The sequence below is a fragment of the Aotus nancymaae genome, unplaced genomic scaffold (genome assembly GCF_030222135.1).
Source record: "Aotus nancymaae isolate 86718 unplaced genomic scaffold, 86718_ANA_hifiasm-v0.15.2.pri h1tg000076l, whole genome shotgun sequence".
Taxonomy (NCBI): Eukaryota; Metazoa; Chordata; class Mammalia; order Primates; family Aotidae; genus Aotus; species Aotus nancymaae.
The window spans coordinates 10,858,584-10,873,049 of record NW_026988491.1 but is presented as its reverse complement, the minus strand read 5'-3'; the positions used below and the strand labels follow the sequence as shown (position 1 = coordinate 10,873,049).

General features: G+C 49.6%; 2 protein-coding genes across 3 annotated transcripts in view; one reads left to right on the top strand and one right to left on the bottom strand.

The window, feature by feature from the left end:
* Nucleotides 1-14,466, top strand: part of MYH9 (myosin heavy chain 9) — a 116,070-nt gene that overhangs the window by 30,166 nt on the left and 71,438 nt on the right. Inside the window, exons 1-2 of one of the 2 annotated variants that reach the window (XM_012476359.3) lie at nucleotides 1,455-1,529; nucleotides 10,309-10,660. In XM_012476359.3, the coding sequence (XP_012331782.1) occupies nucleotides 10,328-10,660 (333 nt within the window). In that variant the 5' untranslated portion in view covers nucleotides 1,455-1,529; nucleotides 10,309-10,327. Of the gene's footprint in view, nucleotides 1-1,454; nucleotides 1,530-10,308; nucleotides 10,661-14,466 lie in introns of those variants that run through there. The other variant, XM_021676246.2, reaches the window with a different exon arrangement.
* On the bottom strand, nucleotides 12,851-13,652 carry LOC110569398 (large ribosomal subunit protein eL29-like). Its single transcript, XM_064367996.1, has 2 exons — nucleotides 13,463-13,652; nucleotides 12,851-13,159 (listed from the first exon to the last, which is right to left on the bottom strand). Exons 1-2 carry the CDS (start codon nucleotides 13,631-13,633, stop codon nucleotides 12,851-12,853), a joined length of 480 nt encoding a protein of 159 aa, XP_064224066.1. The 5' UTR covers nucleotides 13,634-13,652.

The window sequence follows — 14,466 nt, the reverse complement described above, 5'->3', positions numbered from 1 at the left end:
TCCTGACCTCAGGTGATCCACCCACCTCGGCTTCCCAAAGTGCTGGGATTACAGGTGTGATCCACTGGCCCGTTGTTTTTTCCTCATTTTACAGCTAGGAAATTGAGGTGCTAACAGCTTCAAGGTCACAGGAATTGTGAGTAGGGGACTTGGGACTCCAACCCAGGTCTGTCTGGCCCAAAGCCATAAATCCCATCATGGTGCATTACAAGCATTTATCTTGGGATTTGCAGAATCAGTGCCTCACATGGCTGTGGTGGTTCTACCTTCCGTCTCTTGGTTCTGAGTTGATACCAAAGGTCAGTGTTGCCAGCATTTACTTGATAGGTGGAGGCATAGCATTCCAGGAAGGCACAGAACCTTCTCATGGCATCCCAGTGAGAGCAGAGGCCATGCCAGCCAAGATTCTTTCTGGTATGTCGGTCTGGTAGTAGGTGGTAGGTGCCTCTACACTGGTTAATCAGGGGGTGCTAGAAGGTTCCAGAAAACTGAGATGGTTGAACTCAGCCAATAAATTATCTTCAGTACTACTTCTCTTTGTAGATTGAAAGCCCCAGTATGTATTCTTTCCCTTTTTGTTTTGAGGGTATAAAAATTAGTCCATAAATGGTTTGGTGTTTGTGGGTTCAACTTGGCTCTCTTGCTACCTTCAGCTCTCCAGCCCTGGCCCTCTTTGCACAGCCACAGCCCCAGGGGATTTTCCAGCCTCTTGGGACCTTCCCCATGAACTCTTTCTTCCTCATTTTGACCTCGTTCCTCATTCATTCATTTAGGACACTTTAACTGAGCACCTGGTCTGGGCCAGGCATTGTGTTTGGAATTGATGAATGAGACCCAATCCCTGTCCTCAAATAAAACTACAAATCATGAATATTTAGCTGTTTGGTTTCAGTGGAACAAGTACAGAACACAGACAGAGGGACATACATACGAGGTGTCCTTTTGCTGCAGAAAGTCTTTAGAGAAGGGAGTGTTTGAGCTGAGATCTCAGAGAGGGTTCCTAGCACAAAGGACACTTCTGGCTTCTTCGAAGGCCTGGAGGCCTGAGCAGAGTGCACTGTGAATGGGAAATTGATTATATGGCGCTGGCAGGGGCAAGATGAATGGGTGGGGTTCTAGAGGGTTTGCTTAACCATGCAGAGATTAGATTTTATTCTGAAGGAGGTATGGAGCTGTTGGACTGTTTTGAACTGGCCAAGTAATATCAATAAAGTAGGAAGTCGTATAAATAGGAATTTGAGTTTGTGAGTCATCAGAAATGAGTTCTGTAGAAGTGGCAGAGGAGATCAGGAGGGAGGCAGTTGTCACAGCCCAGAAGGGAGGGCATGTAGGGCTGGACTGAACAGTACACAGGCGGTGGTGTTGGCGGAGGGCTGGGGAGGAGTTTACGGTGACTGTTTTGGGTGACCAGATGGACAGTGTCTCCCAGAGTTGGACACACAGAAGAGGGTATGGACCGGGGGAGAGAAGGTGGGGGGAGTTCAGGTGTGATGGTGCTTATGGGTCCTCCAGGCAGAGACGGCTTGTTGGTAGGTGCTTAAATATATTTATTAATAATGAGGGGTGTCGGGGAGAGCTCTGGGTGGGAAATAGTCATCCAGGTATCCCAGTGGTGGAAGCTGTGGATTCTCTGGGTCTAATCTAGATTGATTTGCCAAAATTATTCAATAAATAGCATTTGATGGGATTCCGAGGGTGGGGTGAGCTGACACAGCCATGGGAACAGCTCCCACCCCCGACCTCCAAAATGTAGCTGCCGCTTTGTCTTCCGTTAATCATCTGGACCCTTTGATGCTGGTGACTTTGCTTATGAGTCACAGGCTGAGCTGCCGTGTTGGAGGTTCTGAAGGTGCTTCCGCCTGATTGATTGGTTTACTTTTAAAGTGGTTATTCAGGATCTGGAAAGCTCAGTCCAGTAGGCAAATCTAGGTCGGATCTCTTAGAATACAGGATGTTACAAGGGGCTGTATTCCTTGGTGACAGTGCCATCCGTAATGGCCCCCCTTTTTTAACCACATTTCAGCTAATATAATGGCCATTTTTATGGGGTCCTGTTAGTCGTTTTGCCCTGAGGACTTAATGTTTTGTTAAGGAGATTTGGCCCATGCACTTCAGAGATGGGGGAGGATGCCAACTCAGAGGTCTGGCTACATAGTGCAGCGTTTGCTCACATGCATCCCTTAAATCACTGCGCTCAACTGGGGGGAATTTATCTTCCCCCCAACCCCCAAGTCTCACCTTTGGCAATGTCTGGAGACATATTTGGTTGTCACAACTGGGGACAGGGTGAGACTGGCATTTAGTGGGTAGAGGCCAGGGATGCTGCTCTGCTGCTAAATATCCCACAAGGCACAGGACAGCCCCACCACAAAGGATTCTCTGGCCCCAGATAGCCAGAGTGCTGTGGAGCCGTTTAGTATGTGGTTAATGAGCGACTGTATCTTCTTTCTGTACATTGGCTCTTGCTCTTCTCCCTCGGCCTGGAATACTTTTCCACCATCTCTTCCCTTCTCCATCGATGTTCTACCCATCTTCCAGGACCCAGCTTAAATGTCACATCCTCCACAACACTCTCGACTGAGTTTCCAGGGAATTGTCCCTTTCTCTTTGTTCCCACGGCAAGTTGCGTGTTCCTCTTCTCTTCTTCATTGAGTCTGTGGTGGAGCTGGCTGTGGACACACGTCTTCCTCTCTGCATGAATGTTCCACAGTGGCAGGTGTCCTGTCTCATCGTTGTGTGCATTTAAGGAATATATGTTGTATTAAGCAGTCCCGTGAGGCAGGGAAGGCAGCATAAAATATTATCTGCATTTATAGTGAAGGCCAGAGAGGTGGCACTGGACCAGGGTCACACAGCAAGGAGTGTCTGCATTCATCCATACTGCAGATCTGCCTAGTGGGTGCTTACTGCATTTGGGTGTTGGGTTCAGCAGTCAACAGGACGGAAGGAAGCCAGGGAGCTTGCTTTCTGTGTACTCTACCATATCACCCAGGTGGACACTCTGCCTAGTCACCTAGTCGTGTGCATGCCGGTCCTGCCGCCCCACCTCATTAGAAACCCCTTGGGATCTTTATGCCTTTGTCATGATTTTTTTGCATGTGAATTCTCTATGTATCAGTTGATTGAATAAATGAATCTAATGAGCTTGAAAAATTCTACATTATTATAGCAGCTGCTTTCAAAGAATCTTTTTTTTTTTTTTTTGAGATGGGGTCTTGCTCTGTTGCCCAAGTGGGAGTGCAGTGGCACAATCTCTGCCTCCCAGGTTCAAGTGATACTTGTGCCTCAACCTCCCAAGTAGCTGGGATTACAGGCACACACCACCACGCCTGGTGAATTTTTGTATTTTTACTAGAGATGGGTTTCACCATGTTGGCCAGGCTGGTCTCGAACTCTTGACCTCAGGTGATCCACTCTCCTTGGCCTCCCAAAGTGCTGGGATTACAGGTGTGAGCCACCATGCCTGGCCCAAAGAATCTTAAAAATGGAAGCCAGCTACTTTGACAGTTTTATTTAACTCAAAACCAATGGCTGTAAGGAGAAAGAGAAAGGACTGAGTTCATCTGTGTTCTCCAGAATGGGGGTGGGGAGAACAAAACAAACAGAGGGGCTGCTTGCATACATCAGTGGTGAGGCTGGAATAGGGCTTCCAGTGTCAGAACTGAGGCTGCTGGGGTGTCTCAACTGAAACCTTGGCGTGCCCAGGGCTGTTGGAGATTGGTTAGGTCAACTCCTGGCAGACTGGGCTCAGAGAACTCAAATGGCTCAGCCAAGGTCACACCCCCACCTTCTTACTTTTAGCCCTAGCAGTTTAGGTTGGAAGGATGGAATCCCTTGTGCAAGCCAGCATGGGGAGATGAGGTTTACAGCTTTTAGGTGACATTATTATTATTTTTGAGATAGAGTTTTGGTCTTGTTGCCCAGGCTGGAGTGCAGTGGCATGATCTTGGCTCACTACAACCTCTGCTTCCTGGGTTCACGCGTTTCTCCTGCCTCAGCCTCCCTAGTAGCTGAGATTACAGACATGCACCACCACACTGGTCTAATTTTGTATTTTTAGTAGGGATGGGTTTCTCCATGTTGGTCAGGCTGGTCTCAAACTCCCAACCTCAGGTGATCCATCCGTCTCAGCCTCCAAAAGTACTGGGATCACAGGCATGGGCCACGGTGCCTGGCCCGAGGTGACATTATTAATGTCTGTTTAGCCAGGGGGGTTCTCAGTTTGTTTGCTTCCTGTAGCTCCAGTGACTTCACCAGGGAGGCACCTAAAGGGGAAACCGAGCAGGGCATTGAAGCCACATGAGGCTGAGTCTGACCGTAGGTTTTGTGCCTTATCTGAGCCCCATTTTCCCCACCTGTAAAATAAATATGACAGCACGTATGTGCCTCCTGAAATTAATTGAGAGGACTGAGTGAAACACACAGCGCTTACTCACAGGCCCTCAGTCTGTACAGCTTTACGGTGAAGGTGATGACTTGGACACTCCCAGCCTAGAACTGGGCCCTTGGAAAGGTTTATATCAGCCCGCGTTGTCTAGGAGTGGAAATGCTCTCAACATTTCGACCAAAGATTTGATAGTAGAATAAATTCTGTCTTTAAGGTGCTAGCAGTTCATTTTCCAGACAAACCCACAAACAAGTAAAAAGAGAAATGGAGGGAAGAAGGGAGGGAGAGGATTCTATGAGAAAACGGGAGAAGTAAAAGATCCATATGGATGTTTGGAAGGAAGGGGAGAAGGCAAATAATTGAGGCATTACATTTTGGGTTGAAAGAAGATGTTTTTGGTCAACCTATTTACTTTCAGTTTCATCATTTCCTGAGAGTCCTAATTTAGCCTCTGGTTGTGTCCTGCTCGATTATGGCCTAAAAAGGCAACTGCTTGGGTTTCTTAGAGTTGGACTGGCACCCGCAGGAAGCCGGCGGGAAGGAAAGCACTGGGGGTTGGCCTCAGTCTGATCCAATCTCATCTCCAGGGGCGAGAGCTGCTTGCTTCCTTCTGAACCCTTGCTGGCCTGCCCATTCCCACAGGAGCTTGGGACTTTCTGAGCCACGGAGATCTTTCCTGTGTGTGTGTGTTTTATAGTGGTAGACAGTGCTGGTTGGTTGCTCTCACACATACATCCTGCTCAAATGGCAGTGCACGTCAATTCAGCCCTTTTGGAAAACAATTGGATGAGACATCCCAGGACTGTAGAAGTGTTTGTATGTTCTTTCCTCCTGTAACTCCACTTCTGGGAATGTATCTCAAGGTGGTATACACTAGGGCCGGGTACGGTGGCTCACTCCTGTAATCCCAGCACTTTGGGAGGCCGAGGTGGGCAGATTACCTGAGATCAGGAGTTTGAGACCAGCTTGGCCAATATGGTGAAACCCCATCTCTACTAAAACTAGAAAAATTAGCTGGGTGTGGTGACGGGCGCTTGTTATCCCAGCTACTCGGGAGACTGAAGCAGGAGAATTGCTTGAACGTGGGAGGTGGAGGTTGCAGTGAGCCAAGATTGTGTCACTGCACTCCAGCCTGGGTGACAGAGCAGGGCTCTGTCTCAAAACAGTATACTAGGTAAGAGGTTGAAAAAACCTTGTAAGTGGTCCTTAAAAAAACCACTTGAGAATATGATGCAGCCATTAAATGATTGACAGTGAGGCCTTGGATTCAGGAGTTCTGGGTTCAAGTCCTCATTCCCCAGCTTGTGTGACTGAGTAGAGTTACTTTCTTTCAAGGCTACTGCTGCATCATCACCTGTAAAATTGATTAACAAGCAAATCTGAGGCCAGGCCTGGTGGCTCAGGCCTGTAATCCCAGCACTTTGGGAGGCCGAGGCGGGCAGATCACTTGAGGTCAGGAGTTTGAGACCAGCCTGGCCAACATGGTGAAACCCCGTCTCTACTAAAAATACAAAAATTAGCTAGGCATGGTGATGGGCACCTGTAGTCCCAGCTACTCAGGAAGCTGAGGCAGGAGAATTGCTTGAACCCAGGAGGCAGAGGTTGTAGTGAGCCGAGATCACGCCACTGCTCTCCAGCCTGGGTGACAGAGTGAGACTCCATCTCAAAAAAAAAAAAAAAAAAAAAAAGAAGTTTTCACAGAGGCCGTTTAGCACGGCCCCAGAACAGAGTAGGGAAGAGTGGCTGCATGCTGGCTGCTGTGTTTGATAGATTGCCACCCCCCACCCCGGGTATCCTGCTGTCGTGCCCCTTATTGAATTTTTAGTAGCTCTTTACTGTCCCCCATTCATAAATGAGGCATATGGATTGTAGATAAGGTGGTTTAACCCTCATGCATCCTGGAGAGGTGGGTATTAACCTGACTGAACACACTTATACCCACGCACATGCACGCACACCCTCACACACGCCCCCAGGGCACAGGAGCCTCCTCACTGGATACAGGTGGAAACAGCAGCTCAGCTGCAGCCCTGTGGCCCCCCAGTTTGTGGCTTATCCTGCCCAGGTGGGCGAGGGGGCTTTCATAGAAACTCCACTGTTTATCCTGACCTTCGCGGCTCTCCCTGCTGGTCTAACCCATGTATTGATCTTGGCGCTGCTGCTGACCCACGTCATTCCAGCGGAGTTGCTGAAACCAAATAGCCCCGTCCTTGGCCAGGCCGAGCAGAGCCCAGCCTTGTTTAATGAAAAGTTCTGCTGGGAGGGAGGTACCCAGGCAAGCGGGGTCTGTGACCTTCAGTGAGAGCCTTGGTCTTTAGAGGCGGGGGGTGTCCCTAGGGGGATACATTCTCCTGTCCTCTTGCAAGAACCATGGCTTTGTTGCCAGGCCTCTGCTAGCCTTCGAGGGGACACCACTGGCCTGTGACTATCCCCTGCCCTCCCACTGAGGCCTGAAAGTCAGTCAGGGTGAGGTTCTGAGGGTGGTTGGTTGGGTAGAGTTCCTTCCCACCAGCTGGTGTGATGTTTGTGACCCTCCAGAGTGGATTTCCAGGACAGTCTGAGTGCCTGGGGCCTGCAGCCTGAGGGAGCCCATGGGCTGCCCAGAAGCCAGGCTACCAGATGGATTCTTTGCTGTTAGGGTTGGCATTGCAGGGGTGAAGCAGAGTTTGAGGAAGGCCAGACCTCATTCTGCCCTTGCTGATGGGCTGCAAGCTTGCTGCCAACGGTATCGGGCCGAGGGAGTGAATGGTGAGTTGTAACGTGCCTGCTTTTTGATGGGCCACGTGGTCCACACTGGGAAGGCTCACTCAGCCTTCCTGCCTGCCCAACAACCTCCTGTAAATATTTGTTGAATGCTCTGGGATGCATTCCTCTCCATTCCCCATGTCACACTCAGCTCATGGGGACAGTTATGGCCCAGCTCCAGTTCCGGCCTGACTTCCAAGGGATCCCAGGCACAAGTATTCTGGGGATAGGCCAGGCACAGGGGCCTGGCGTCCCTGGGTTAGCGTCCTACTCCATGACTGGGCTGGGCAACTCTGGTCAAGTGACTTGCCCTTTCTGATCCTGTTTTCTAGTTTATGATTTGTGGATGATGAGAGCGCTCTTTTCCAGGGTGGTTGCCGGTTAGGTGAGGTGGTGAATAAACAACTTGGTTCTGGGACGTACTTAGTAACTGTCCCCTGCCCCTTTTGCTCTCAGTAGGAGTCTCATGAGGGGCAGCGATGTCCTCAGATACCTTCATTGGCAGGGTCATTCGGCAGACTTAGGATTTGGGGGCATGGGGTTGAAGTGAGTCTCCCTCTGCTATTCATGGAGTTATCCATCGTGAGTTTGGGGTCTGTGAAAAGGTTGAAAACCAGCAGCCTCTGAGACCTGTGTTCTGTGATCGCCGCACGGTCTTGAGCAGGGCAGGGACACGATGGGGAGACTCCAGGGAGCCTTGGTGCTGGGACACTGGGGGTGTCTATTGACTAGTTAGTGGTCAGATGCATGGTAGGGAGGCAAAGAACTAGGATTTACCTTGCAGGGATAATTCTTGGATTTGCTTGAATGGACTGGCCAGGGCGGAAGTGCAGACAGCTGAAAATAAGCTGGCGGTGCCCTGGGGGCTGATCCTGGTGTTGACCCTAGACCTTAGACCCCCAGCAAAGACAAGGGGCAGCCAGGCAGTTCACAGCCACTGTTCCTGCCTTGTTTGCTCCCACTGACTCTGGGCCTTGCCTTCTCTCAGGGTGGTCCTTGCAGAGTGGCTGTGCCCGTGGTCCTCACAAGGGTCTATGGGGTTTGCCTGTGCTGGGAATGTCAACGGAGGAAGCTGGTGAGGCTGCCAAGCTCTGCTCCTGGCACTTGTGTCCCTCCTGGCAGGAGGGAACCAGCAGGGCAACCCCTCTGCCTTGTCTGAAAACCACTTAATGAGCCCAGATGAAAAGGTCTGGGCAGCCTAGACTTTGCCTTTTGTTCTCTGCCTCCCATGCGCCCAGCCTCCTTGGCATCCAAGTCCCTCTTGGAATCTGGAAGCGCAAAAGCCCATGGTATTCCTTATTTGGATCTGGGGACTTCCTGGATTGCAGGGGCCTGAGGGGAGGGGGCTTGAGCTCACAGAGGGAAAAGCCTTCCTGATGTTCCTTGATTTCACAAGGAAAGCTGCGCAGTGAGCTTCTGGGCTACCTCCTCTGGTGGCCACGGACTGAGTTTGTTTTATACTAGAATAGTCATCTCAGGTGATCCCAGCCTGCGTCTCTGAGCAGGAGTAACTGCTGTGTTTGCAGTGGAAAGGCCACAGGACTGGATGACTATGGAGAAACTCCTTACATCCAGGGAGCATGTTTCCTCATCTGTAAAATGGTGATAGTAATATATACCTTTCCAGGTTTACAGAGTTGTTATGACAAAGACCTTCCCACTCCATGACTGGGCTGGGCAGCTCTGGGCAAGTGACTTGCCCTTTCTGAGCCTGTTTCCTAGTTTATGGATTGGGTTTGATGAGAGAGCTCTTTTCCAGGGTGGTTGCCAGTTAGATGAGGTGGTGGATAAGGTTGTGAAATATGTGTGAAAGCATTTCATAAACTATAAAACCACACAGATATAAGGCACTATTATTTTATGTCTTTTTTTTTTTTGAGACAAAGTTTCGCTCTTGTTGCCCAGGCTATAGTTAAATGGCACGATCTCAGATCACTGCAACCTCCACCTCCCGGGTTCAAGTGATTCTCCTGCCTCAGCCTCCCGCATAGCTAGGATTACAGGCATGCGCCACCATGCCCGGCTAATTTTGTAATTTTAGTAGAGACGGGTTTCTGCATGTTGGTCAGGCTGGTCTCAAACTCCCGACCTCAGGTGATCCGCCTGCCTCGGCCTCCCAAAGTGCTGGGATTACAGGCCTGAGCCACCTCGCCTGGCCTATTTTATATTTTCATTTTGCAAATGAGTTTTCAAAAAGCAAACACACATGAACTTAAGTTCTCCTGGCCCATGTTTTGTGAGGGTCACTTTTGACCCTAGTGTCCCCAAAGGGAAACACTGTTAGCATTCTGCATGTTTCCTGGAGCCTGGCCTCTTTTCTGTTTGCTTTTTTTGGGCTGTATTATCAAGATGGAATTAGAATCTAGTGGCAGCATATATTGGTGTTTTATTTTCTTCTCGTGTCTTAGTTGACTTCATGAAATAAGAACAAGTTTTTTAAGCTGGAAACTTCTGCCATGTGGAGTTGTAGTCAGCTGCATTTTTTTGGCTAATTAGGAACCTGTTTTTGTTGGAAATCCTTCTAAACTGTGTGGCTGCTTCGCTGCCTTTGTATGTGTAGCATCGCGACTTGAATTGCATCTGTCTTTGAGATTCTTGTCATGTTCATTGGGGCAATAGTTTTCTTGATAGATTTGTTTGATTGTGTATTGACCCTAGGGTGATACACCTTACCATTAATTGCTAACAAAATCCCTGCTATCAACTTGTTTCTCCGTTGCCCAGGCTGGAGTGCAGTGGTACGATCTCGGCTCACTACAGCTTCCACCTCCGGGGTTCAAGCGATTCTCCTGCCTCAGCCTCCTGAGTAGCTGGGATGACAGGCACATGCCACCACGCCCAGCCAATTTTTGTATTTTTAGTAGAGATGGGGTTTTGTCATGTTGGCCAGGCTGGTCTCGAACTCCTGACCTGAGGTGATCTGCCTCCTTTGGCCTCCCAAAGTGCTGGGATTATAGGCTCAAGCCACCGTGCTGGGCCCAACTTGTTTTTCCAATGATGCATATCTTTTTTCTCCCAAAAGTGTGGAGCAAGAAAATTGTGCAACCTGGTTATATAGCATTTTAGTGCGTCTTAATCCTATACAGTTTGCAAAGAGAAGAGGTGTGAGCATGAATGATCTTGTGTGACTGAGGTAGTTGTATGTAATGTGTTGTCTTTTTTTTTCCCCATCTTAGGTCCTGGCTATAAGTCACCATGGCACAGCAAGCTGCCGATAAGTATCTCTATGTGGATAAAAACTTCATTAATAACCCGCTGGCCCAGGCCGACTGGGCTGCCAAGAAGCTGGTATGGGTGCCTTCCGACAAGAGTGGCTTCGAGCCTGCCAGCCTCAAGGAGGAGGTGGGCGAAGAGGCCATCGTGGAGCTGGTGGAGAATGGGAAGAAGGTGAAGGTGAACAAGGATGATATCCAGAAGATGAACCCGCCCAAGTTCTCCAAGGTGGAGGACATGGCAGAGCTCACGTGCCTCAATGAAGCCTCAGTGCTGCACAACCTCAAGGAGCGTTACTACTCAGGGCTTATCTACGTAAGTAGCTGCCGTGGCACCCCGTAGGACAGGGCCAGGGGCTCCGAGGTGAGGGCAGGCCAGGTCTTCCCATCACCCTCACATGCCTGGGCCCTGGCTCTGTGGTTGAGAAGGGGGCTCGAAGGAGTGCTGGGGTGACATCCTTGAACTTTGACAATGAACATCCTAGTGGGATGTTCGCATAGCATTACTCTTTTTTTTTTTTTTCAATGAATGAGAGGTTCTCATATTGCCCAGCTTGGCATCGAACTCATAGCCTTGCCTCCTCAAGCACTAGGACATCTGGCCGGAGCCATCGCGGCTCCCAGCATTACTCTTTAACCTTTGCAGCCAAATACAAAACAGGAAGCCTGTTTTAGAACAAGTGGAGGGAGAAGAATATGGCCCTTTCTGAGGGATGCCCACTCACTGGCTTTTGTCCTCAAGTTTTGGTGGAGATAGGAAGGTTCAGTCAATGTTGTAGATTCCTTCTTTTTTTTATTTTTTATTTTTTTGAGACAGAGTCTCACTCTGTCGCCGAGGCTGGAGTGCAATGGCGTGATCTTGGCTCACTGCAACCTCCATCTCCCAGGTTCAAGTGATTTTCCCACCTCAGCCTCCTGAGGAGCTGGGATTACAGGCATCCACATAGCTGGGATTACAGGTACCCACCATAATGCCCAGCTAATTTTTGTATTTTTGTAGAGATGGGGTTTCACCATGCTGTCTAGGCTGGTCTTGACCACCTGACCTCAGGTGATCCGCCCGCCTTGGCCTACCAAAGTCCTGGGATTACAGGCATGAGCCACTGCACCTGGCATCTTTTTACAATTTTTAATTATTTTTAAAAATATCTTTTTTTTTTTTTTTGAGACGGAGTCTTGCTCTTGTTGCCCAGGCTAGAGTGCAGTGGTGTGATCTCGGCTCACTGCAACCTCTGCCTCCTGGGTTCAAGCAATTCTCCTGCCTTAGCCCCCCAAGTAGCTGAGATTATAGGCATGTGCCACCATGCCTGGCTAATTTTGTGATTTTAGTAGAGATAGGTTTTCTCCGTATTAGTCTGTCCGGTCTTGAGCTGCCGACCTCAGGTGTTCCACCCACCTCTGCCTCCCGAAGTGCTGGGATTACAGGCGTGAACCACCATGCCCAGCCTAACAAATATCTTTATCTCTTCAGATTTCTTTCCAATAAGCCTTTTGCACTCAAAATACAGTAGATTCCTTGTAAAGTAGGGAGTGCCATCTCCTGGTTTCCTGCTTTGTTCCTCTCGCACCACCTGATCCCCTCTCTCTTCACCATTTTTTGTCCGAATCCCATTTTTGGTATCTCTGCCATTTTTTTTTTTTTTTTTTTTTTTTGTGACGGGGTCTTGCTGTTGCCCAGGCTGGAGTGCAGTGGCATGATCACAGCTCACTGCAGGCTCTGGCGATCCTCCCATCTCAGCCTCTCTGGTAGCTGGGACTACAAGCCTGTGCCACCACGCCTGGCTAATTTTTTATATTTTTAATTAGAGACAGGGTCTCATTATGCTGCCCTGGGCTGGTCTCAAACTCCTGAGCTCAAGTGATTCTCCTGTCTAGGCCTCCCAAAGTGCCAGGATTACAGGTGTGAGCCACTGTGCCCAGCCCTTCTTGTTCTTTACAGATGCATGTTGGTGTGGCTTGCTTCCCTAGGGAGCGTGTTTTGAGCAGAGGTGAACCACCAAGAGTAAGACTTGCACTGGGACTCTGTCCAACACTTTAGTGCTGGTTCTATGCCAGGCTTGACAAAGGGGAAGTGTAGGGAGAGTCCAGAGAACAGCATGTGCAAAGAAAGGCCCAGCATATACAACTGATCGGGGTGGTCATTCTCTTTCTTCTGGCAAGCCTACATTTGCAGAAAGACAGCCCATCACCAAGTTAGGAGACGGGGAGATGAGCATTTACGCGTCCCGAGGCAACCGGCCCTGGGATCACAAAGTCCTTTCCAATATCAACCCCAAATTCCTCTGTTCAACTTGAAGATATTTCCTTCTGGTTTTGTCCCCAGTGGGAAAGAAGTATCTGGTTGTTATTATTCCTAAAATAGCTCTTTCTTTCTTTTTCTTTTTTTTTTTTTTTCCTGCATCAGGTTTATTTGTACAAATAGCACAGGAGGACCCCAGCCCCATGCCGATGGCAGCCCCGGGGGTCGCACCAGTCCTTCTATCCTCATGTTGGCAGACAGAGATATTTACTCTGAAGCTTTTGTAGGGGCCTGGGCACCTTTGGGAGCCTGAGCTGGAACTGAAGCTGGAGCTGCAGCCTGGGCCTTGGTTTGATCCTTGGCCTTGGCCTTGACCTTTGGCCGGCAGAGCCTGAGCCCCTTGGCAATGCGTGCACGAGCACGCTTCCCAAGCTTGGGGTGGGCAATGTAGGCAAGTCGATCGAGCTTGCGGCTGATACCCTTTGGGATCTTGGGCTTAACCTCCTTGGGCTTTACGAGGGCCTTGATGGCCTCGGCACGTGCACTCATGGCCTTGGCATTGTTGGCCTGCATCTTCTTTAGGCCCTTCTTTTTTTTTTTTTTGAGACAGAGTTTTGCTCTTGTTACCCAGGCTGGAGTGCAATGGCGCCATCTCGGCTCACCGCAACCTCCGCCTTCTGGGTTCAGGCAATTCTCCTGCCTCAGCCTCCTGAGTAGCTGGGATTACAGGCACGCGCCACCATGCCCAGCTAATTTTTTGTATTTTTAGTAGAGACGGGGTTTCACCATGTTGACCAGGATGGTCTCGATCTCTTGACCTCGTGATCCACCCGCCTCGGCCTCCCAAAGTGCTGGGATTACAGGCTTGAGCCACCACGCCTGGCCCTTTAGGCCCTTCTTGTTGTGCTTCTTGGCAAAGCGCATGTTTCTCAGGAACTTGGGGTCCACCCCCTTAAGGGATTCGTATCTTTGTGATCGCGGTTTCTTGATACCATTTCTGTGCCATTTTCGGGACTGGTTGTGTGTGGTGTGGTTCTTGGACTTGGCCATGTCTGCACCTAAGCCGCGGTTCCTGGCTCTTTATTTCCTTTTTTTTTTTTTGAGACGGAGTTTCGCTCTTGTTACCCAGGCTGGAGTGCAATGGCGCGATCTCGGGTCACCGCAACCTCCGCCTCCTGGGTTCAGGCAATTCTCCTGCCTCAGCCTCCTGAGTAGCTGGGATTACAGGCACGCGCCCCCGTGCTCAGTTAATTTTTTGTATTTTTACTAGAGACGGGGTTTCACCGTGTTGACCAGGATGGTCTTGATCTCTTGACCTCATGATCCACCCGCCTCGGCCTCCCAAAGTGCTGGGATTACATCTTTATTTCTTTATGCTGCTCTAGCCACCTTGAACTTGGGGCTGAGTAAAACAGTTCTCAAAATGCTTTTGTCCTAGAGGAAAAAACCCATCAAGAGATTATTATAGGGCGGGCATGGTGGTGCACGCCTGTAATCCCAGGACCTTGGGAGGCCAAGACCAGAGGATTGCTTGAGCTCAGGAGTTGGAAACCAGCCTGGGCAACATGGCGAAACCCCATCTCTACAAAAGACACAAAAATTAGCTGGGTGTAGTGGTGCATGCCTATAGTCCCAGCTACTTGCTGGAGGCTGAGGTGGGAAGATCGCTTGAGCCCAGGAGGTCAAAGGTACAGTCAGCCAAGATTGCACCACTGCACGCCTGCCTAGGTGACAGAGTGAGAGACTCTGTCTCAAATTTAAAAAAGAAAAAAGATTATTATGGCCCTCCTACCCTACAGATGGGAAGACCAACTTTCAGACTGAGGGGTTTTGCTCATGATCACATGTGTAATCAAAGGAGGTGTGGTGACAGGCTCATTCTG

Coding starts and splice junctions, on each gene's coding strand:
- LOC110569398 (XM_064367996.1), bottom strand. CDS start 13,633: ATGGCCAAGTCCAAGAACCACACCACACACAACCAGTCCCGAAAATGG. Junction 13,160..13,462: donor AGAAGGGCCTAAAGGGCCAG/GCGTGGTGGCTC, acceptor AAGGGCCTAAAG/AAGATGCAGGCCAACAATGC.